At 41.1% G+C, this 25259-nt stretch overlaps 1 protein-coding gene across 1 annotated transcript in view; it reads right to left on the reverse strand.

Annotated features, from left to right (window-relative positions):
• The window catches only part of LOC103664855 (sperm flagellar protein 2), a 179746-nt gene that overhangs the window by 15414 nt on the left and 139073 nt on the right, over positions 1-25259 (reverse strand). Inside the window, 3 exon segments of the mRNA XM_040630627.1 lie at positions 3961-4053; positions 8050-8232; positions 8940-9046. Of these exon segments, the coding sequence (XP_040486561.1) occupies positions 3961-4053; positions 8050-8232; positions 8940-9046 (383 nt within the window).

A 25259-nucleotide genomic window follows, 5' to 3' on the forward strand; every position in this document is an offset into this window, starting at 1 on the left:
AGCTGATGCCTTGATTTCAGCCTTGTGAGACCCAAGCAGAGGACCTACCTAAGCCACGCCTGGACTTCTGATTCACAGAAACTGTGAGCTAATGAATGGGTATTGGCAAGTATTTACTGAACATCTATGATGTGCTAGGAATGGACTATTATAGGTGCTGAAAATGCATTCACTAAGAAAGAGATAAAAATGCCTGCTCTTGAAAAGCTTATTTTCTAGAAGGGAAAGGCAGACAATAAAGAATACATAAAATAAATTAGGTAAATTAGGCAGTGATTATGGAAACGCACAAAAAGTAGGTCATGAAAGGAGGAATTGGGAGTGAAGAGTGGGGAAGGGGGCAGACTGCACAACTGAGAAGGTATAATTTGAACAAAGATTGGAGGGAGTTAGCCAGGGAGCACATCGAGGTAAGAGCATCACAGGCAGAAGGAATTGCTGAGGCCAGTGTCCTAAGGCAGGGGCGCACCACGCGTGGTTTCTCCATAAGCAAGCCAGTGCGGCCGAAACAGATGGGCCAGGGCAGAATGGCAGGAGATGAGGGGAGAGGGAGCAAGGGTCAAGGCCAGGCTGCCTACTTGAGGATTTGGGTTCTTCCTTTGAGGAAAATGCAGAGCCATGGGAGCGTGTGAGTGGAGGCTGCTATGATCCGCCTGTAATCTGAACCAAGACAAGGGAGAAACAGGGAGACCCATCATGAGACCGTTGCAGTCATCCAGGTGAGGCTGACTGTGGCTTATTCCAGTGATGGCCATGGGGCTTAGAGGAAGAGGTCTGATCCTCAGTATATTTTGAAGCTAGAACTACCAGGATTTCCTGAGGGATTGAATGTGAGGTTTGAAAGAGAAGATTTGGGGATGAGTCATTGGGCTTTGGCAACTGGATGGTCAGAGTTGCCACAGATTGAGAGGAGAGGGCCTTGGGTGAAGATGGGAACGGTGGGGTGGCGGGGATGGGAGCTCAGGTACCCAGCTTTGGACACGGAGAGTTTGAAATAACTACTAGAATATTCAAGTGGAGATATCGAATGAGTATTTGCATGTAGGAGGTTTGCAAGGGAAGTTTGAGATGAAAATAGGCATTTGGGATCTGTTAACAAACAGCTAGTATTTCAAACCTGGCCTCAACCAATATTACCAGCCCGAAGTAATAGAAGGATTTCACATGAACAGAAGATGTGGCGAGATTAAGGTAACACCTATGAATTTGAATATGGCAAAATGAAATTGCCTTTTCTCGGGAAATCTCTAAGGATTTTAAAATACTGGAATAGTTGCTCTTGGCATTGAGCGTGTAGCAAGCTGAGAAGCCAGGACATGACCTGTGGAACGTTGTCAGTCATCATGAAGCACGCTGTCACTGTCGGAGGACAGCACTGTGATTGAAACACAGACACGTCTCAGGGTTCCTTTCTTGGATGCAACGGGGCCTTCCATCCAGTGCCTGGAACTCTGGGGTCATTCAAGCCCATGGACAGTGCTAATGGCCTATCTCCAGGAGTCCCTGCCAGTGTGGCTCAGAGGCAGGCCCTGGGTCACAGAGAGCACAAGTGACAAAGCGGGAGACTTGGGTGGGACCTGAGACTGTAGTCCAAGTCCTCTTCTTAAGAGGGTGTAGAGTCCCTCGGAGTGAAGGGACCTGCTCAGCATCCTACAGTGAGTCATGACAGAACTGGGGACAGAGCCCAGGGCTCCTGACCCTCAGAATTTCCTCTCCATGGGGCATTCCCTGCCCCCTCCCCAATTTGGTCTTTCCTATTCTAATTACAGTCGAAGGGGTAAATTTGTTTTGTTGTTTTATCTTTTCTCTTTGCCCACCTTTCTCTAGCATGTTAACCATTAGCCATTCTTCAACCACTATAGTTAGCATGGCTAGCTTCTGTTTAGGTAACACATAGGGCTTACTATGTGCCAATCACTGTCTGCACAACCCCGCCGGAGAGGGACTAAAATAAACCAAGGCACAGAGGGTCAGGTAACTTCATCAGGACCTTGACATTGCAAGCATTGGAATCCGTGCTTTGAATCCCAGTTTGAGAGCACTGAGACTTACGTAATCTGGAGCATCCAGTCTCTGAGTCAGTGAGGGGCGGGAAACACCACTCCTTTCTGTCCTCTGCGCAGACACTCATGTGCACACGCTCACACACACACACACACACACACACACACACACACACACACACACAGAGGTCAGCCATCCTTTGCCCCACTTCTTTCCCAGGCTTCATGGTCCTGCGTCTGCTGCCAACTTTGTTCAGTGCCTCCAAGGCATTTTCCAGCAGTCTGGGCACCAAGAGTTGGGAGCCACTCCCTTCCTTGGCACCCAAAGGCCCTTTCCTGCTTCACTGCCTAGCCGTCGTCAGGGCACCATCTCAGGGCACTGTCTGTCTGCTGGCATTAGCTGCTGGGTGGGCAACTGAAGGGCTCTGCCCTCAATCGACGTTTCTAAAACCTCTGCCTGAAAAGGAAAGTGCTTTGACTTGACATCACATCCAGAGTGCCGGTTTCATCACAGAAGAACCTGTTTATTGCTGGCAGATTTGTTCACAAAGTCATATAGAAAATGGCCTTCCAAAGGCTTTACAAGGTTGGTCTCGGTCTTCCAGTGTCACATTGAAAACTCCCACCACAAGCAAGACAAAAGACTGTCCCCACACCTGCCCGTTTCAGGTCTTGGACTCTGGTGATGCCTTGACCCCCTTCTCTTCCCTGTTCTCCTGCTGGCATGGGAGAGGTGCTCTGATACTAGGCATCCGATTGAAGGGAACTGCTCACTTTAGGGCTATAACTGCAGTCATGTTCAATTTTGTACTGCAGTTTTAAACTAATAGCTGGCTGGAAATTGGACCATCGATACACTTAATTTGCTGAGCTGTCTAAATCCACCATTCAACTTCTCTCATATCCTACTGAGCTTGGTTGTGTTAGGGATATTTTTATAAACATATACACTGAAGTCAGAGTACTTTACATGTATTAAGGACCTGCTTTCTATTGTGGGCTCAGGGATAGAGGCTAATAATACCATTATTGGCAATCATAATATTGATAATAATAATAATCAGACGGGTCGTGGGCAATACTTATGGAACCCTTGGTATGTTGTTCAAGTAAATCAAAATCAAAGAGAAATGGACAAAAACATATACAGTAGTCCCCATTATCTGTGGTTTTGCTTTCTGTGGTTTCAGTTACCCACTGTCCACTGTGGTCCACCTCAGTCCGGAAACAGATGATCCTCCCTCTGATGAATCATGAGAGGGCCAATAGTAGCCTAACACCACATCACAACACCTATGTCATTCACCTCACTTCATCTCCTCACAGGCATTTTATCATCTCATGTCATCACAAGAAGAGAGTGAGTAAAGCACAATAACAAATTTTTGAGAGAGAGAGAGAGAGACCATACTCACATAACTTTCCTTACAGAATATTGTTATAATTGTTTTATTTTATTGTTAGCTATTACTGCTAGTCTCTTCCTGTGCTTAATTTATAAGTTTAACCTATAAAAACAGTATATATAGGGTTCAGGACTACCCACAATTTCAGGCATAGGTTTGGGGTCTTGGGATGTATCCTAAGGGGGGATTACTGTGTTGGTAAAATGACAATTCTTATCCTAAGCTTTCAGATTGGAAGGACCCTCAGAGACAAATGTGTTGAGCAACTTTGACAAATGAGGAAAGTGAGACCCGAGGGCTTCCGAAAATTGTTCAAGATCACACAGAGAGTTAACAGTGGGACTCTGTCTAATATTTTGGTCCCCGTGTTCTCCCCCAGAACTTTACTGTGCTGCCACCTTATAACCATTAAAGTCTACATTCTGAGGATATAGCAAAGGAACTGGGGGCTGGGGGGGTTGGAATCCAAAACAAATTACACCAGTGGAAGAAAAGACAACGAAATTACCAGTGTTATAGTAGTAACTTTTTTTAAGGATCTCAGTAATTACCTCTATAAGATGCTCTTGCCTATTGAATGGCAGGGGTTCAAGAGGATTTTCTGGAATTCTTGTATCTTCATCTATTGTAAACCACAGACCAGCCTATACAAAAAATAAAAATGAAAGTTATTAAAATATCACTCCTTTAAAAGCCACAGGGATTGAAGCTGTCTTGTTCAATTATCTAGAGCAGTGGTTTCCAAAATAGGGTTCAAAAACCAGGAGGATGCAGGAGAAAATCCTTGAACTTCCATTTACACATATTTTGATATCATTCTTACGTAATTTTTATTCTTAAAAATTTGATAATATAAATAATGTATCAGTGCAGTAGTACACATGTGTAATTTATTAATGAAAATCCACATACCGGGGATGCAAGCTATATTTTAGCGTCGGAGCATGTGATGAGTTTGGAGGTCACTGCTCTACATTTTGTATGCATGACAACATTCTGGAGGGATCTTAACTTATAACAATAGCTCACATTCCACGTGTCCTGTTCGTGTGGCTATCGATTCTCAGAGCCTAGTGTGGTGCTGGAGCACCTTGTTGGGAGAATCTTTGTTGAGTGAGTGACTGACTGACTCAAGCACTCAATGGCCTACTTCCCAATGACATCCCTCTTTCTCAACCCATATGTGATATCAATTATCGAATCCTCCAATTTCTATTTGGCAATGTCTCCCCCTTCTCTCCCTTCCTTCCCTCCCTACTCCTGCCACCCTGGGGTAGAGCCCCTTTACTTCTGTCGGAGCCCATCCCAGTAAGCTCTGGGTCATTTTTGTTTTCAGTCTCCTTCTTATTTGTTTCAGCTTGTGCCATGCAACCGTATCAATTTCCTCAAAACTTTAATCTGTCATATTCTCTGCTTGGAACCATTTCCTACTCTTGCTCTTCTGTTCACACCACCCATCCTACCAGATGCAACTTCTTGTCTATCCATGTAAACCTGCACAGGCTCTGTTCTGATCACACCTCCTTAGAGATCCCCTCCTTGATCTTGCCTCTGAACTCCAATTTGATGTGTTTGTACCACACAAGGGACACTGAGTCCATTCCTTTAGGTGTTGCCATTCATGTCTGCTGCTGAACGTCAGGTATAAATTCCTTGGCTTTAAAGAATTTGTCATTCCACCTTCATTTTTGTACATGGTAAGCACTTCATATACATATGCATTTTGTTCCCAGGTCTAACTCTCTTACCGTCTTCCAGAGTGACAACCTACTCTCATCACTGTCTATTGCCAAGAGCCACTAGCTTGCCTAACCTGACTCTGGCCTACGCTCTATGCTTTCTTTCCTTCCAAGGATCACCTGTGCTTTGAGGAAAGGCTGGAATGGCACTGGGTAACTTATAAGGAGATGAAGCCCCCAAGGGTGAGAAATGGCCCATCATATACTTTCAAGTTGGGAGGGGGTTGGGGGTAGTGTAAGCCTCCCGGGTATTTTGGAATCAAGGTTTCCAGGATCCTGAGGGGGCTAGCTATTGTTAGGGAAGGTCATTTATTACTGCTAAGTAAAAACTCAGTCACGAGACCCTTCAGATGCATATGGGCAGGTCATATACTTGGGGGATGATTGCTAATGTGTATTTTGGGGCGTTGAGATAAAGGAAGTTTCCAAAGGAATTTTTATTTTATATGTTAAAGTAAACTTACAGGGTCCTGGGGGTTGGGCTAAGATTGCCTTTTGCCATCAGCAAAGTATTAACATGGAGACAGCAGAGTTCCTAGAGGAATGTCACTCTGCCTGTTTCAAGGACGTGTCCATGGGCTGTAAGTAGTAAGGAAATTTAATAATTTTTCTTCTGCCTTTGTTTCCCACATCATGGCTAAAGTTTTATTTTGTTTGTTTTATTTTGTTTCATTTTTTACTTTTCCTTAAAGAATGAGTGAGGTGTTGTTTGGATCCCAGAACATCTGACTCATGAAGCCTGTAATCACATGCGTTGTCACCGACAGAAGATGAGCTGAGGGTTCACTATCACAGAATCCCACACAGAGTGGCTCGGCCTCCTCATACAGTGGAGGCAAGCATGTGACAGCTGCGGGAGGGCTGGGGGTACAGGGCAAACAGGCTTTTATGTTCGCACAGCTCAGCCCAGGGACATAGCCGGCTGACTTCACCAACAATCTCATTCCATTTTAGAAGCTGCGGGAATCAGCACACTCTTAAGTGGCTGTCGAGGCGAACTTGCAATTAGTCAAAAGAAAAGAAAAAGACAAACAAAATAAAAAGCAGTGTAGAAAGACCTCCTCTCCCAGAGAACTCCATTTCAGCCATGTGTGTTACGCTATCTTACTCTTCTAACGTAGCATTTTTACAAATCTCATAAAATTTTGCTCTAGAAGTGGTTTTGGCTTGTGCCATATAATCTTTTTTTTTTTTTTTTTTTGGTTTTGTTTTTGTTGTGTGTGTGTGAGAGCTGGCAAGTGTTGGAAATCTCTGAAAGTCATGTGGGATGACCAAGTGGGCTTTTCCAAATGGCCTTATCTGGGGCTCCTTTGGACTGGGAATTGGGTGGGCGGGGGAGAGTGCTGAGCTCAGAAATCGACTGCTCCCCAAACACAGGAGGTGTTCAAATAAGTACTTCTTTCTTTTAAATGCAGCGGCCAACTTTCTCTAAGAAATTTACACTTTTGATAAAGGAGCTTTCTGGTTTTGGCTCAGCATTTTGGTAAAAATTGCCAACATCCTTTGTTCGTCTCACGTTTGTACAAAAGGGTGTTTAAATTGATATCCTGTGGTAATCGGCACAGACTGTAGTGAGGGTTGGTAATTTCGCAAGTGCTCACTTATTAAAATCTTAAGCCAATGATGAAAATAGAGTAAATTTTGCTCTGTTTTTATTTTTAGCCAAATCATTTTTACAAGTTTTAAGTTGAGGTCAGTGATAGTAGTATCTATAAATTGCTCTACTGGGGAAGCAAATATATCAAAGCCCAATCAGCCAAGCACCTATCTTGACCAGCTTTGAAGGAAAACTCCTTATATTCAAGTATTATTTCCTCTGGCTCGACAGCATGAGCATGAGGACATCAGGGCTGTCTACATGCACGCCATCCATTAATTAAGGACAAAAAGAGAAGCAGGAAGGGATGTGCTCTTTCGATATTGAAATATACGCAAGATACAGGCACCGAAAGAGTGTTACCCTATTTCAAAATTAGAACCTTATAATCACTTTCATCTTTTGTGTCTACCAGCAATGTGAAATGATGAGCAATAAGATGATTTCAATTAGTAGACACAAAATAAGTAATTCAGGCCCTCTTAGTTATGGGGTTTCATTCTCCTTCTTTACTCAAACTTCTAAAAAATGAATTGACTTTTATCTTCACTTTCTAGAGACCTATTCATATCATCAATTCTCTGCAATCTGGATTCTGTACTCTACCAAAATTGCTTTGGAAAAGGTCACCTGTTATGTAGCCTACCTGCCCAGGCCAATGGCCAGGTATCATGTTACTGAGTTATTCATCACTTTCTACACTTCCCTGGGGTATCTCGTCTATTCAGAAATTTAATCACTGCCTACATGATAGTGACTCGCAATCTGTTCGGCATCTGCTGTATCAGATTGGATGCTTCTGTCTGCATTGCTCACAGACATTTCAAACTTAACTTGTCAAAAACTATCTCACCATTCACCACGCTCATGACCAAGTGGAAAAAAAAAGCTCTTCCCCTTTCCCTGGGTTCATTTCCCTGAGTAGTACTGTTGTTACTACTCCCGGAGTATTGGGTATTGGGCATTACACGTATTAAAAGCTCTGCAGTGATTCTAATTTATAGCCAAGGTTAAGGACCACTGTGTAGGAGTTAGGAGAAGGACAATGAAGTTGATGTGACTTCTTTCAGAGCTCTTGGTTCTCCTCGCAGCTCTGACTTTTTCCAGACCCTTTCCCTGGGGTTGGAAGCTAGACTTCCACCTGGGACTTGGACAGTGTCTGCACTGCTTCTGGGTGTCCAGACATGGACAGCCACGGGGCAGAATACTCGCCCGAGACCTGGCAATGTGACATCAGTAAGTAATACATTTCTTAGGTCAAAAGTACTCCAGTAATATTAGTGCCACCAGGCCCTGGTAGCAACCTGCATATACTGCTCGAAAGTGATGGTGCCCAACTGCTCTTCATCCACGGCCTTGAACCTCTGCAGGGTCTCGAGGAGCTCTTCCTCCCTGGGGATGATCCAAGGCATCGAGATTACTAATAGGAATTTCCGCCAGTCCACAAACTCCGAGTTTACTATTAATAAAGATGTTAACTCCTGCAACTAGAAGAAAACAGGGAATGCCATTGGAATGTTTGTATGCCTCTATCTTAAAACTCTCTCAGTTCATGTTTCTTCATGAGACATTCAGATGAAGGGAGGAGGAGTTTATATTGGTGAAGAGAGTCAGTTCTCAGGCTTGTTCCCTCAGGTTCTACCAACCGATCCACACTAGACAGAACTTAGACCCGGTTTCACTTTTTGCTTCCTTGACATTTGGGGTTTTTGCTTACTGTTACACAACAAATTTACACATGGGACTCCGTGACTCTACCTTTTCAACAGACGGAGGATACAGATTCTAGAAGTGGCTGTGCAAGGGCTCTACAGCCCGGAGGGAAATACTATAACCATTTTATTTTCTGGTACATTCTTAAGGAACAGATGATGTTGAAAAGCAAGAACCGCCAGAATCATCTACTGTTACTAGTCAGGATCACTCCCTCTAGAAGCAGCAGATACAAACGCCCAGGCTGAGCCTCCCAGGCTCTATAATGTTTCATTGACTGTCAGCGCCATCATTCATATTCTTTCAATGCTGGACACATGCATAGTGTATCTTAGATTCGAGCTCATTTGTTCTTCATTCAAGGTTTATTGATTGCCCACTAAATGTCAGACACTGCAAGTACTGATGATTTAAAACTATTGACTTAATCAACTAAGAAGAATTCTCAGAGTTTTGACACCCAAACAAAATGGAAGCTTACTTCGGGTTGAGTGAGGTGCATCCAGCTGCTAGGTAAGCAGTTCGTTCCAAGGTTCAGAGTTACCAGATCCAGCAGGATGTCAGTAAATGCTTTATGTCCTATTATGCCTATGGTATAATGAAAAATATTTTTCCAATTATGTTATATGACAGGGATTTTGTTTCTTTTGCTAAAACAGAACAAAAATGGATATTTATATAATCATTTTATTCATATTATTTAAAACTGTAACCTTTAGAAAACAGAAGACATTTGAAAACATAAGAATAATAATCAGTTTCCCGAGGCGCTCTCATTATTGTGCCTCAGCTAAGTCAAAATGTCTTTTTTGGCCGGGTAATAAATCATTTCAGATTGGGCAAAATACCGAGAATTTATACTTTAATTCGGAATCTTCCTTTGACTTTTTGCTCAGAGTAGAATTAGAATTAAAAAAAAAAAAACCCCAACAACTGTGCGTTTTCCTATATGCAGTAGAGCACAAGAGTAAAATATTTTGGTAAGTATGGGGTACAAGTGTTTCAAATGCACACAAATTACCGCTGTAATCAAGGTAACACATTTATCCTCATTTTGCACTTGGTTCAGAAGAGATCTTGTTTTTGTTTTTGTCAATGCAGGGAGACTTGAATTGTTAAGTTACTGGACTGGAAGTGATAATTCAATTATCCAATTGGCTCAATATTCCAAATTATTTCATCACTAACCTTTTAAGTGCTTTGCTCTTATTCACTAATCTATTTTACCCTGTCCAAAAGAGAAGCCTGTTTTGTCTGTCTCTCATTTCAGACTGCACGCACACGCATTACAAAAGAACTAGGAAAACAAAACAAAGGAATCTGCTTAAAAAATGTCTGTCTAGCCCCTCTGACAGAAGTACCTTCTAGAGTCAGCAGAGATTCCTACATGTATTCGGGTCTTTCAGGTCCAGAGTATAGAGCTATTCTTCCTTGTTTAGAAATAAAAAGAGTAGAAATAGAAACATAGACGTAGCATCTCAAATTTTTCTTTTTACATCTGAATTTTTAGCATTTATCAAAGTCCAATGTGAACCTTAACATTTCTTCTAACCTTTAAGAAAATGCATGAATTCTTTTAAAATGTCAGTGGTTTAAACCAAATACACAATTTTAAGATTTGGAAGTTAATTTTTTGGGTGGCAAGAGAAGAATCTTTCCTCCTTTGATATGACTGGCCATACAACAGGTTGTTCAGAAATAAATTCTCTATCCTTTTTGATCAAACCCGAGTATCCAATTTTAAAGAGATGAGAAACGTTTTCCCAGGGAGTAGAATGTTCAATAAGATGAGTTTTATTTTCAGTAAAAAACACGTCACATTTTAGACAAGTTAGAAATCATCACTCATGTTCCTCAAGATGAAGCCATAAATAAAATCTATTTTATGAAACCATGAAGAGGCTCTAAGTATTTAAAAATTCTGGTAGAAGGAAAAACAAAGCTGGGGGCATCACAATGCCAGATTTCGAGCTGTACTACAAAGCTGTGATCACAAAGACAGCATGGTACTGGCACAAAAACAGACACATAGACCAATGGAACAGAATAGAGAACCCAGAAATGGACCATTGGCTCTTTGGGCAACTAATCTTTGACAAAGCAGGAAAAAACATCCAGTGGAAAAAAGACAGTCTCTTCAATAAATGGTGCTGGGAAAATTGGACAGCTACATGCAAAAGAATGAAACTTGACCACTCTCTCACACCATACACAAAGATAAAGTCCAAATGGATGAAAGACCTCGATGTGAGACAGGAATCCATCAAAATCATAGAGGAGAACATAGGCTGCAACTTCTTTGACATTGGCCACAGCAACTTTTTTTCTTGACACATCTCCAAAGGCAAGAGAAACAAAAGAAAAAATGAACTTGTGGGACTTCATCAAGATAAAAAGCTTCTGCACAGCCAAGGAAACAGTCAAAAAAACTAAGAGGCAGCCCAGGGAATGGGAGAAGATATTTGCAAATGACACTACAGATAAAAGACTAGTATCCAAGATCTACAAAGAACTTCTCAAACTCAATACACGAGAAACAAATAATCAAATCAAAAAATGGGCAGAAGATATGAACAGACACTTTTCCAATGAAGACATACAAATGGCTAACAGACACATGAAAAAATGTTCAAAATCATTAGCCATCAGGGAAATTCAAATCAAAACCACACTGAGATACCACCTTATGCCAGTTACAAAGGCAAAAATTGACAAGGCAGGAAACAACAAATGTTGGAGAGGATGTGGAGAAAGAGGATCCCTCCTACACTGTTGGTGGGAATGCAGGTTGGTGCAGCCACTTTGGAAAACAGTGTGGAGGTCCCTTAAAAAGTTAAAAATAGAGCTACCCTATGATCCAGCAATTGCACTACAGGGTATTTACCCCAAAGATAAAGAGCGTGAGTGAGAAGGGCCATATGAACCCCAGTGTTCGTAGCAGCATTGTCCACAATAGCCAAATCGTGGGAAGGAGCCAAGATGCTCTTCAACAGATGACTGGATTAAAAAGATGTGGTCTATATATACAATGGAATAATACTCAGCCATAAAAAAACGATTTCTCAACATTTACTGCAACATGGACGGCACTGGAGAGATAATGCTAAATGAAATAAGTCAAGCAGAGAAAGACAATTATCATATGGTTTCACTCATTTATGGAACATAAGAAATAGGAAGATTGGTAGGAGAAGGAAGGGAAGAATGAAGGGGTAAAAGAAGGAGGAATGAACCATGAGAGACTATGGACTCTGGGAAACAAACTGAGGGCTTCGGGGAGAGGGGTGGGGATTGGGATAGGCCAGTGATGGGTGTTAAGGAGGGCACATATTGCATGGAGCACTGGGTGTTACACGCAAATAATGAATCATGGAGCTTTACATCAGGAAACTAAGGATATACTGTATGGTGACTAACATAACAATAAAAATTATTATAAAAAATTTAAAAAATAAAAGAAAATAAAAATTCTGGTAGAGGTGCACTATATTGCCACTGTCTTTAATAGCTAACCATAGCTATTATGCAACCATAAGCAAAGTGTTGTAACACAATACTTCAGCTTACATAACAATTGTTTATCTGGTGACGCCGTGAAGAACTGTGAAAACTTTTAATGTTGACCTCATCACCTACATGGCCCAGGTATATGCGATTGACCTTCACATAAGATGTGATAACATAAACAGATAAACTTAGAAATTTGATTCATGGATCCAAAAATGCCTCTCTTCCAGTTTGGCCCTAAGTTAGTTATTCAATGCAGCTGTCATTTAGAATTATCCAGGGAAGATGTTAATTATGCCAGGCCTGGGAACTCAGACCATAATCATAGTCTAGTCACCCTAGCAATAACTCTGCAAAAGATGACATCAAAAATAACACCATTGCTTTGAATATCACCTCCATCCAAAGAATGTGAAAAAATGTGTGGCTGTAGAAGTCAATTTTTAATAATAATTTTTATTATATTATGTTAGTCCCCATATAGTACATCCCAAATTTTTTGATGTAAAGTTCCATGATTCATTACTTGAATATAACACCCAGTGCACCATGCAATACGTGCCCTCCTTACTACCCATCACCGGCCTATCCCAATCCCCCACCCCTTCCCCTCTGAAGCCCTCGGTTTGTTTCCCAGAGTCCATAGTCTCTCATGGTTCATTCCCTCTTCTGTAGAAGTCAATTTAGAAAGGAATAGGAAGGGTGCCTGGGTGGCTAGGTCAGTTAAGCGCCGACTCTTGATTTCAGCTCAGCTCATGATCTCAGGGTCCTTGGATGGAGCCAAGCACTGGGCTCTGCACTCAGCGGGAAGTCTGCATCAGTGAGTGTCTCTCTCCCTCTCCCCCTCCCCCACTTGCTCCCTCTCTCTCTAAAATAAATACATAAATCTTTTGTTTTGTTTTTTTAAAAAGAAAGGTACAGGACATTTTTGCTTTGTCTGGAAAAATGCCAAATGCCTTCTGTGTTTGAATGTGAAGACTGGTTACTATTTTACTTCTAAATTTCAGATTAAAAAGAATTTGTTTTTGCTTTGATCAATGGAAAGTCAACATTAGTCATATTACTAGTATCACTTTCATACTTGGCTTTCTGAGTTTGATGAACAAGCAGATGGAGTCTCTCATGTCACCAGTGGAAGATGGCGTTCTTGTATTCCATAAATGGATAGCTTTCCGAGGTCAAAGTTATAATGTCTGGAGAATTCAACTGGATTATCAGGAGGTCCGTCATACTTTCAGCCTTGATCTTGGCATGCATTTGTGACATGGCGAGTTTCATCTGACTAAAGCCACGTTCTGCCTCTGCGAACTTGCAGGGAGGGGTCAGCACTAGGTCCACTAATGTCAGGATATTTGGATACTTGTGTAAGTAAACAGAATTCACAAAATCCCAGGTCAATTTGCGGATGTTCTGAAATCTTGGGGGAAAGAATGAAAAATGTAAGATTGAGACTCTCAAGTTTCATTCAAATATTTATAAATACCAGCTATGCTTACCTAGCATATATCTCTAATTTCAACATGCTCCATTCGATTGTCCATTTCTTCGATTTCCACATTGGCAGCTTCAGTACTGGTTCATAATGGGCAATCAGGATGGATACCTCTTTCTCCAAATTCTGCCATCGATATACAAGAAAAATCACATATATGAAAGAAATCTACAGATGGTCAAGAAACAATATGTTTGGGTTAGTGCCTATGGTGCTAGCAGTTTATCTTCGTGGGCCACAGTTTAAAGCTCCCAATCATGGTAGCCTTCACCACATCCTGGCTGGCATCTCTGAAGCAGCCTTCAGCTTCTTGATAAGATGTGTTAAGACTGTGCTTCTTACATCAGAAATGTCCCCCTTTCCTCCCAGGCAGTTACCATGAAAGTGGGTGACCAATCTACCCAAAGTTCTTTTGGTCCTGGTCTGGGGAGGAAAAAATCCCCAAATAAACAACTAAATGAAAAGTCACCGGGCAAATATTGTCCCCAGTCATACTGCCTAAGTTTGACAGACCCTCAAATCATTCCCAACTCTCCACCTTGTTTGATATATTCTGAGCATTTCCACTGTTGACTCTAAGGTGGCAAATACATCAGCAATGGAAAATTTCTGTTCTGATTGACACGGGAAAAATGCTAAGTACATAATGACATCCACTAAGAAATGGACAAATTTAACAATGTCTGCTTGGAGAAGGAACTCTAGGAGTTCCTTGGCTTTCTGATGAGTGGTGTCACTTCTGTCTTCATCTGCCTGTAACATAGATTGGGAATAAAATAGCGGTTTATCTTTCTTAAAATTATTATTTCAAATTGATCCATAAAAATATTCTCTGTCAGTCTGGAAAATTAAAAATAGTATGGTATGTCAAAATCACTTGCAAATGCAGTTGCTGGACTATTGCAGGATATCCCTTGAGAAAGTTCTGGAGGGCTGCCTGTGAATTCCTGAAAGCCACCTCCTGCCCCCTACTTGAGAAGGCATCACAGGTCGAAGGTGAAGGCTTTTGAAAGCAGTCATCAGAGAACTCCTGAGAAAGGGGAACTGTGGTAGAAGTGGTAAATGCCGTGAAGAAGGTTTCTGACATCGTTGTACAGGAATGCTCTGGAACACCGCCTCGTAGGATAGTTCAAGATGATGTGCAAAAGCAGTATACAGTCACAGCGCAATGGCTGGATTTCTCGTAAAAGCAGGGCCACCCCACTGTTTTCTCCCTCTGAGCCAGGGGCACTGTCACTTCCAAAACCAACCAGTTTCTTTGCCAGTCTTGCGTTCGATAGCTTAAGTTGAAGATTTCTCTCAGAGTTTTCTCAATGGCATTTCTTACTGCCAAGGATCCTTCTTTTTCTACTGTCTGTACCCCAACAACTTGGCAATGCACTTTTCCTGCATGTGCAACTGCACATGAGACAGATTCAGCTTCCTTGGTTGAACTGTCTGTGATTCCATCACTGAGGACAGAGAAAAATTTCATCGTTCTAGTTTCTCTCTTAGATTTCTCCGTTCCACCTCAGCGATAAAATATGTAAAGGTTCTTGCTGATTTGTTAGTTCTGAACACCGGGCCGATCTCGCCCCTTCGCATCATCAACTGCATCCAGATAAAGTCTTTGAGGATCGTCCCGTCTTGGCGATAGCATGGCATGATCTGAATAAGTTCTCTACTCTCCCCAGGGTGACTTTGCTCATGGTAGTCACCATGAGCTCGTGGCAGTGGTTCACTGGAGAACTGCTCGTTGCTTCCATTAATGAAGCCTTGGCATGAGCCTCACTAAGATGATGTGCGTTGAGAAATTCCGTCCTAAAGTTGTCAGTGCCGTAAAAAAACTCACTTGAGTTCCCTTTGACTTCACTCCATGCTTGATAGGCCACAGAACATAAGATTTAGTATCTCATCATATATAAGCCAAGGGTATTTTTGGCAGATTTTCAAAAATTGATCATTCCTCCTTGGAAGGTAATGGTCAAGCTTCTGCAGTCTTTTGTGCTTTTCAGTGACTCGGTTCACAACATCTGGAGGACCCCTGCCTTTAAAATAACTCCACATTGTTATTTTCAGTAATCACCAACATCTACCCTCAGTTTTCTTAATCTCTGCAACACTTGCTCATTGTTTCTGGAAGAAATTACAGTGATTGCTTACAAGTAGCATGTCAAGCATTCTGTAATTTAAGTGGCTTATACCATTGAATCCTCATAATCCATTATCCGTATTTTATAGTTGAAAAATGGACCAATGACCTGTCATTTTTATGGATTAAAGAAACAACTAGGGCACAGAGAGTTAGTTAATTTGTCTGATGTCACAGTGCTCGTAAGTGGTGGAGTTGGGGATCACTAGCAGGCAGTCTGACTCCACAGCCCCTATGCTTAACTACTTCACCATTACTGGTTTCTAATAAGGGAAAAGAGGGTGCTATGGTCTTCCTCACGCTAAAATCTGGTTCTCTATGCATAAGGGACACTGCTTTTTGCTGACATTTGCTTCCTGTGGTGAGAAGAAAGAGTACCGGGACACGCGCAGCATGTCTACAAGAATCGCCTTGGCCATCTCTTCCTTCCCGAGCCTGAGCCCGCCTTCTCTGCGATACCAGAGCCAACCTGTTCATTTACAGAAAGGGCTTCAGGCTTTGAGACCCATCCTAGGTGGTTCAAGGAGCTGTGCCTCATGCCTCATCTTTTCTTTTTCCCAAAGATCTAATTTCTGAGACCTACTTGTTGGAACATGTATATACACATACACATATATATATACATATATTCACCTGGATGGAAGGACAGAAAAATTTAAATTACACAAAGCAACATCTAAAATACAGTTTCTCTCAGAAGGCAGGCAGCCTGGACCACATGTTTATTTCCCTCCTTGACTTCTGTGACCCTACAGATCATTAGATTATATTGTCCTATTTTAGAGTTTAATGAAAAAGTGGAATATGTGTTTCTGTGATATTATACTAAATTACCTCATGTTGACACAGAGCTCAGTGTTGTTCTTTCGTTTCCTACTTTTCCTGTCGAGGCTGACTGACGGCCAGATTTTAAACTCTTCTGGGAACCACACTGACTTCCTTTGTGCTCCATCATGCCTGGGTAAGTGCTAAGCCCTTGGCAGATGTCTAAGAAAATCAACATTCCCAACTGATTTTCATAATCTCATATCTCTTAACATCTATTACTTGGAAACCTTTGACATTAGTCAACCTGCTGCTGCCTTTCTTACCCAATTTGTATCTAGCCTCTATTTTAGTTATACTCAGTTTTTGCAGTTGTTACTGTCAAAACAGAGCCCCATTTTGGTTTTTCCCTTCCCAAATCCTAATGACTGTTTTCACTTAAAGTGAGCCTCCTTGTGACTGACATCTCCTGCCTTCATTTTGGGCCCTACAGTTGGGACATCAGTCTCACACACTAGGCCTTCGGCACCAGGCCACGTGCCTGCTTCGACAACGCATTAATGCTGGTGAACACAGGAATGAATATATGAAAAAGAAATCTTGTTACTGAAGGGAAGAGCTTTTGCTTTCACTATTGATTTAGCTGGCTTTTATGTTTTTAGCTTTATGAACAGATTTTCCAGAAGGTGTTATCTTGAATTCTGAGCACGTACTTTCATTTGCCTAATGTAAATTCTCTGGCTTCATGAGAATGTGTTTCCTCCTGAAGAAGCAGCTGAAACTCTGCCCACAGACAGTTTTAACAGGTCCAAAGGCTTCTAGATTTACTACTGCATTTCCGTGATCTGAATCTATGCAGCGGAAGGAGCTCACCCACTGAGAGAACCACAGGACACAGGGGCCTTACTCCTTTTGCAAAATCCCTAGATTTTGCTATCTGAGACACATATTTCTGTTAATAACATCAATCCTTCTCTGGTACCTTTTCTAAGAAACATTTCTGTATTTTTGATTTGTGTAAAGTCAGACAATTTAAGGAGGTTTCAGATTCCAACATGGGGTTTACCTCCTGAAAATGTGTATTATCATATTTCTACAATTTTCTCCAGAGACGTTAGCTTAGAAAGATCCACAGAACTTTCCAATGATTTCCCCCACCCCAGTGCCCTTAATCCTGTCTCTCAGTTGGCCGAGAGGCTCTGTAGAGACACAGAGCAGCATCTTCTGGAGCTCTCAGTCTCTTCCTCCCTGTAATCCACTCACCACATCATTTGGCTCTAAAGGCCTTTGATAATCCTTTCCTGTGTGTCCTTTGCAAGCCACTTTGATACTTCACAATTTGACCACAAAGTCTTTGTGGTCCTCACCTCCTGCCTCCTGCCCCAGCTGGTCTGTTTGCTGTTCCTTGAATAAATATGTTATGCAACTTCAAAATCTCCATGTCTACCTATTTTCCCCTTTGCCTGTTTTCCCCTGCTTTTCTTCCTGAAGTTCCCATTGAAAATTCTCCTCTGGGTTAACCCCTATGCTGACCCACACAGGCAGCAGTACTAGTTCCTCCTTGACTTCTTGTAAAAACCATGTTAGCCGAATGATCTAGCTTAGCCACCCCAGACAAGAGCTCTGTTTGTGCCTTTTGTCTCTGAGACCAATCATTGAACCTAAGGGTCTCTAAAGAGGCTCAAAGGAGGGGCCCCTTGTGAGTTTTAGAACAATTTCATAGCCTCGAGCAACTAACTGCTGCCTCTCTTGAAGAAGGTGGTGAGGATGCGGAATTTGCTGGACTGTGTTCTCTCTGGATAGCCTCTCAGCAGAGGCCAAAATAGCCATGAACCAAATCGCTACAGACATTACATGGAATACGGATGGGTTTACAAAGAAAAGGAGTTCTTTTGGTTTAAGTGGGGACTGAGGAACATTGCTAAAGTGTTCTAGTTTCAACAGACTCCAAATTGCTTCCATTGGAAAAAGACTGTCTTCCTGATGTGCTTGGCACTCGATGTTTAGAGACAAGATGTTCCTACCCAGAGCTTAATGCGCCACACAAAATGAGTGTTTTTGTTTGGGATGTTTATGGTCCCTTGGGGAGCCACATACTTTAGGACTTAATTCTATCAGGTGGTGTAATTTTTTTCTGAAATGTTCCAAGGTAATGCTGTAGATGCCTGTTCTGGTATGTGTACCCTCAGGATACCGAGCTAATATTTTGGGTAATAATTGGAATAGTTGATTCACTATTGCATAATGTTACATATTATATAATAATAATGATATTACTATAATTATATAATTAAATGACAATGGATTATATACACTTAAATTGCACATTCTATGTGCCTGACATTCTAAACACTTTACATAAATTAATTACTTTAACACTCATAGCAACTCCATTGCAAATATCCCAGGGTCCAGATGAGAAAATTGCGACAGAAGAGGCTAACTAACTTGCCCAAGATCCTACTACAATCATTTGACAAAAGGTGGATTTGAAAAGAGCCCAATCGATTCTTCTTACCTGTGGCTGGGTCTTCTTACTCAGCCAGCCACGGGTAAGAAGTGAACTAACATAACATAATAAAAAATTATTATTAAAAAAAAAGAAGAAGAAGTGAAGCGACGTGGAAATGCTAGCGGGGCCTGACGTGGAGCCAGACACCATGTCAATACTGGCTATTGTTGTAATTCAGAAGATGTTCGCTAAATATCCCTGTGTGCTGAGAGCACTGTTGTGGGAATGATTCCTGGGACAGTCAATGAAAGAAGGTCTTGCCAATTCACTGGCTGGCTCTTACTTAAGCTTCCTGAGATTCTCAAAGTATGGCTCTTTGCTGGGTGGCAAGAACAATGCTAGCATGATAAATTGTTTCATTGCATTTTCATGATCTTGTATGATTGTCATGCCTCAGGTCGTTTTTCTTTTCTGGCGTATTTGTGACGATCCTATCAACAAATGGTATTTTATTTCTCATGACTGCCTTTACAAAGGAGATTTAGAATCATTACAAGTGGCAGATTTTGACCAGGAGAGGTGTTGAATATAAACATTACAGTATATAAGGCATTTTCAATTTTCCATTATCTTTAGTAAGGACTATTTTAATGAAGACTTTATTTTTAAAGCAGGGTAGCTATGTAGAAAACTTCTTAAGCTTTTAGTGTTTTTCTGTTCATATTCTGATACTAGTTAATCAAGTGTTTTAAAGTCACTAGTTTTACTTGAAGAGTATCCATTTATCAATCATTTTATTTGTAGCATAATTAAAAGTTATCAAATGAACTTCTATTGACCAATTCTATACAAATTTGCTAGAAACACTGTCTTCCTGTGGGCCTAGTCTAAAATGACTATGTGTGAACATCTATGCTTTTCTCATAGAGGAAAAATACATCTGATTCATCATTTTTTACCATATTTTTAGTAAGCGTGAAAGATTGCATCTTAGATACCGTACAGGTTACATGGCTTAATATGTGTAAATAGTTTACGGAAATGCTCTTCCTTCTTGGCTTAAAAATGACAGCAATTTTCAGGTTCAAGGAAGAAGTTCTTAGGATTACATCTTAGAATGTGCCACTTCAGCCAGTTGCTCATACTTTCCAAAGCAGATCACTTCAACTAAGTTTTGTCTTTTAAAATTATACAGTTCTGATGTAAATACAGTGGAAGTTACCATAAAGATTATTTTCCAATTCTCAGAAGGAATATGATGAAAGTCTTCACTTAAAAAGATGGATAGCTGTGTATCATTTAAGGCCAGTGAACAAGAATCATGGAGTGAGGAAGAGCACTTTAAAGTCGGAGGACTTTGGGGGGCTAAAGGGAGTCGGGAGAAAGGGTGGTGAGTATTCTGGACTTCCTCAAGGAGGGGCAATGTCTATATTTGCAGCCTGACTTCAAAGAAGTCATCACAGAACTGTGACTCTGGGATGCAGAAAATGGAGATAATCATTATTTTGCTTTCCTTTTATCACGCAGCAAGAATACAACAACGAACATTATTACTTTTATTGATAGACTACCTGATACCGTGCTAAGGGTTTTTACATGTGCTTAAAAAGCAAAGAGTATGTGTGTGTGTGTGTGTGTGTGTGTGCGCGCTGTGTGTGTGTGTGTATTCAAATAGCATAATTGAGCTAATAATAAAGAACTTAAACTGCTCATAGACCACAAGTCATTTTGAACCATTAAGACCCCAAATCTCACAGCATTGCATAGCCTTGTAAACTGTGCAGTAATTACCATTCTTAAATCTGGGTTAATTCTCCAGCTTGGGTGGATGGCGGTGGTTCCTCAGACAGAGAGGCCTCCCCGTCTGTTGTGTGTGAATTCCGTGCAGTGGGGGAAGGAGGAGCAAAAGCAGTCTCACTACTTTCCTCAATATCCACACCCATGCCTTTTATCTGCGTTGGCCAGTGGCTGTTCCTCCAGCATTGAAATACCCCTTGGATCCCTGCCATCACATCGCTCTTCTTCCAATTCCTTCCTCAGGTATAATCCACCAAACTTTCCCTGACCCACCTCGCTGACTACGGATCCTCTTTGCTCGGCATTTTCCTGACCACTTTCATAAAGTTCATATTCTACGGTCAGAAAGAACCTAAATAGAAGTTTATATTTTCTTCTTCCTTGCTTGCCTTTTCAAATTATACTCTAAGCCCCTCAGGCAAGTGGTTTTCCTTTTACATCTACTTTTTAAAAAACTATACAACTATCTCTCCCTTCCCTCCCCTCCTTTCCTTTTCTCCCCCTTCCTTCCTCTTTCTACCATACTTTGAAAGCTGTTGCATTCATTCTACCGTATTCAAAAAACAGATAAATGTATTGGTTGACGTATTTAATCCCAAAGGGTTTCTAGAGTTAATCTTCTAAGATATACACATGTCAACTTACAGCTGCTCTTTGTTGTTTTTAAACTTTTAGTTGAAATGCAGCCTCTGGTTTTGAAGTTGGATCCAAGAATGTATTATGGTTATCATCTCACTGAATACCAAGGTCCCTTTTAAAAGAGGATTTGAGTGGTCGATAATTTTCAAAATCCACTTCCACCTACTCAAATACCCCCAAATGCTTTTAGTGTTGACCTGCTAACTGGATGATTTCCTTCCCATCACCACAGTGTAGGAAATTAAATCAAAGCATATTTCATATTCAGAATCTTTATACATGTATCTTTTTTCTTTTATACGTAAAAAAAATAGTATGATAAAATGAAGAGCAAAAGCAAGTCTCGGAGATCACGTAATAAGAGGGCCTTGTGAAACCCACACAGTAAGGGGAAGAGACTGAACCTGCCTGAATATCAGATGGAAGGGATTTCACGGCTGGGTTTATAAAACTGCCATTTTTGTATCTGCTGATGGCACGTTTCACTTTCGCCCAAATACTGCCGACCAGAATTGAGTGTCCATGCCCTTGGCTACATGTGTGTGCCTTTATGTACCGGAGACGGAGACACTCATGCTAATGAGATGTACTGACATGTGCAGGGTAAGAGGGGGTCACGGGGCCCATGGTTGCCACCTGTTTCACCCGCTGGGCTTAGCAAAAGGCATTCAGACTTAGACTAAGGGAATGCCCTTTTGACTAATGAGATTTGATGAGGGTTTCTAGAAGTATTTGACTTTTAAAAAACAAGTAATGAATATAATCACAATGAAAGTGGAATTGTGTAGTGCTAGACTAGAGTCAGTTGACTATTCTCTAAAGGGAAAAAGTAATGATTTTCCAATACATGGATGTTGGGAGATAAAATAGAAACCTAGATCGAGAGATGACTTAGTTCAGTGAGGAAGGGGCAAGAGCTTTGAAGCTGAAGAGGCCTGGATGACATATGACCATAGCAAAAACTGCTCCGTGACTCAGTGTCCAGACCAATAAAATGGAGATAGGGATGGTAGTTCTACATGATCTGTCTGAATTACTTGTGCCATCAGTTGATGGAATTCACTGAAAGAATATCTGGAAGTAAGAAAGAGACTGAATTAAAAAAAAAAATAGCCCAGGCGCATAGAGCCATATGATAACGTGTGAAGAAGATAAAGAATTTGTGTGCATAAAAATACTATGTACACATACGTGTGAACACATTCATCAGTTAAGCAAATATTTTTGTTTGACAACTTCCCTGGTTCTGTTCTTAGTCTGTGAAGCATTGAGGAAAAGGGAAATTTTCTACTCCTGGTCTCCCTCACAGACTAGTCAGGGAAAGAAACACAAACTCATCATCTCAGTCCAAACCCTAGACTTGGACGTGTGTGCAGAGAGACCATCTCTCCAACTGCGACACAGTCAGACTCAAGTTTACGACTTCTGGCCAGGGGCAGGGACCGGCCGAAGAGGAGAACTACTAGGAATGAGATCACCGACACTGCTGAAGGATTAGTCACTGTTTTCCTCAGTTTCTTTTCATTCGGATCTATTAACTGTAGGAAGCAAAACGCATAAAATGGAAACTGCTTTGGGAGGGCTCCTTTTGGTGACATGCAACCCCAGGGAGCTGATTTTACTTGTGAAGGCGTGACTGCTCGCCTCATTCAAGTCAGTCTTACATTTGTCAACTTTTCACGCATAATTTTTTCCTACCTTTAGGTGCGGTTTCTAAGAGCTGATCACTCGAAGACGGTCAAGCTGTTAAGATGGTCAGGGTGCCAGATTTTCTTCTTTGTCCACAGGTGGGGGGCGACTCCGGAGGAGAGTCTGGAAAGACTTTCAGTATTCGCATTACATGAAGAAATCTTCTTGGTCTAAATAAAGTTCATTCTGAATTTTGTAGATGTTTCAATGTGATGCGACTGAGCCACCTCAGTTAATTTTTCCACACTGAAAATGGAAAAAAGAGTAGGGTTATCCCCACTAAATACTACCGGTTGACAGTGTTTGCCTGTAGACATACATAAAGGGCTACACGTTTGTACAGCTAAGGTAGACAGCTCAATGTCATGTTTACAAATGCCAATTCTCTTCAAACCCACCTTGTGAGAAAAGGCAGATTATCATTAAAAAGCGTAGACTGGAAATAGATATATGTTCATTATAGAGCTCACAGTCACATATTTTAAATGAAGCTGAACAAAAAGGGACTTCTCAAATATGGTTTCATTAGTATTAGAACATATTTTATGGTGAAAAGTAAGATTGTGTCCAAGATATATATTTCATTCTAAGTATGCACCAGAATAAAGTTATATGGCAGAAAAATCTGTAAAATACAACGGTTAGAATGACACATTTATTTGGAATCAGGAAAAATTCATTAAGTTAATCAAATATGATTATGGATTTTAGAAAAGTGGCTTTTCATCTAACTATATCAAGGAGTTGATGTTATTTAATGACCAAATTATCAGAATGGACTTAATAATATAAACCTCAACTGAAATTGCTTTCTATTTTTACAAATAATAAGTTCCTAGTTAAATCATGTGGTATAAGCAGTAATATGGATTGTGGGTGGAAAAGAATAGTAGGAAGCTGAGCTCCATTAGAAACGCTCCATAGCCATGGTCTGGGAACTTACCCAAGTTCCCTGAATTTCTTTAATCTTTGCATGGATCAGTAACACATAACTCCATACCTTATGGTTATTAATGTAGAATCACCTAGGGCATAGATTTAACCTATACTGGGGATTATAGTTATGGCCATAATTAAAGGCCATTTTCAAAAGCCAGGAAGTTTTACACATGAATAAAACAAATATTACTGTATTACAGGAAGGCCGTTGCTTATAGTTTGCAATAAAGATTGGACTACGACGGAAAAATCCATTTTGAATCTGCTCTTATGTAACCCAGGAACACCAATATATATGCACTGAGAAATTTAAAAAAAATAGTATAACGTGCTTTCTTTTGAAAAGACCCATTAGAATTTAACTCCGCAGCTGTACTGGTGAGTGCCCGCAAAAGCACCATACCGGATCTCAAGATGGGTGTGCACCATCTAGTGGAGGTTACCAGGCGAGAGCCTTCACGATGGAAGAGATGAAAAAATGCCAAGGGAATGAAAAGCAAGATTTGAAGTTCCAGGGATCTGGTAGCTCTTGCTCTGTTTTCTTCCTTTTTACCACCAAGAGACTTTTACAATAACCAAAACAGAAGGCATAGCTAGGCAGTCTAGTTTTAACTTCTAGTTAGTAGCCCATTCAGGGTCAGGTATATGCACGATATAAATCTGAGAATTAGGATACGTCTGATAAAAATAAGAAGCATTAGTCTCTTGAGGGCCATGGATGGGAGCTGTGAATTCTACAAATTAAGAAGATATGTTTTTCATTTGTAAGTGGCAAGAAGCCAGAGGAAAGACTGAACATCACTGCTCTGTGATGTACTTTGGAACATACGCGGCTATCCAGTAGTAAAAACTTATTTCAAGCCTTACTGCAGTCAGGTTACCAGGCTAAGGGGTGTGTGTGTGTGTGTGTGTGTGTGTGTGTGTGTGGTGTATGTACTATATAGCACAACAGATATAAAAAACCAGGCTAGAAGATTTTACAACAGAACTTTCATGATGCCGACAAGGATTATAGAAAACTAACCATAACAAGTATCTTTCAGATGGCAGTTGTTTCTGAGAATACTTGCCATTCGCATTCTATGTAGGTAGCAGCTTCTAAATTTTTCAGGAAGTGTTTATTCCAAACTGCGGTGTTCACAGAATCTAGATCTAGTAGAAATCTCTGAAATAGCCTGGTTGCAGTGTTTCCTGGTATAGATAAACCCATGGGGCCCTAGCCATTAGGCATGGTGCTTATTTATGGCTGTGAAGGAAATACCCATCTCTGAGAACATGTCTCCTGACGCTCCTAAGGAGGGGTTGTTTTGCCTTTTGCTTTATGGGAGAAGTAAGAAGATGGGACTCGCCCCTCACTGAGATGAGAAAGTCTAGAACAGAATGGGGATGT

Source organism: Ursus maritimus, unplaced genomic scaffold, assembly GCF_017311325.1.
Source record: "Ursus maritimus isolate PB19 unplaced genomic scaffold, ASM1731132v1 scaffold_15, whole genome shotgun sequence".
In the NCBI taxonomy this organism is placed as follows: Eukaryota; Metazoa; Chordata; class Mammalia; order Carnivora; family Ursidae; genus Ursus; species Ursus maritimus.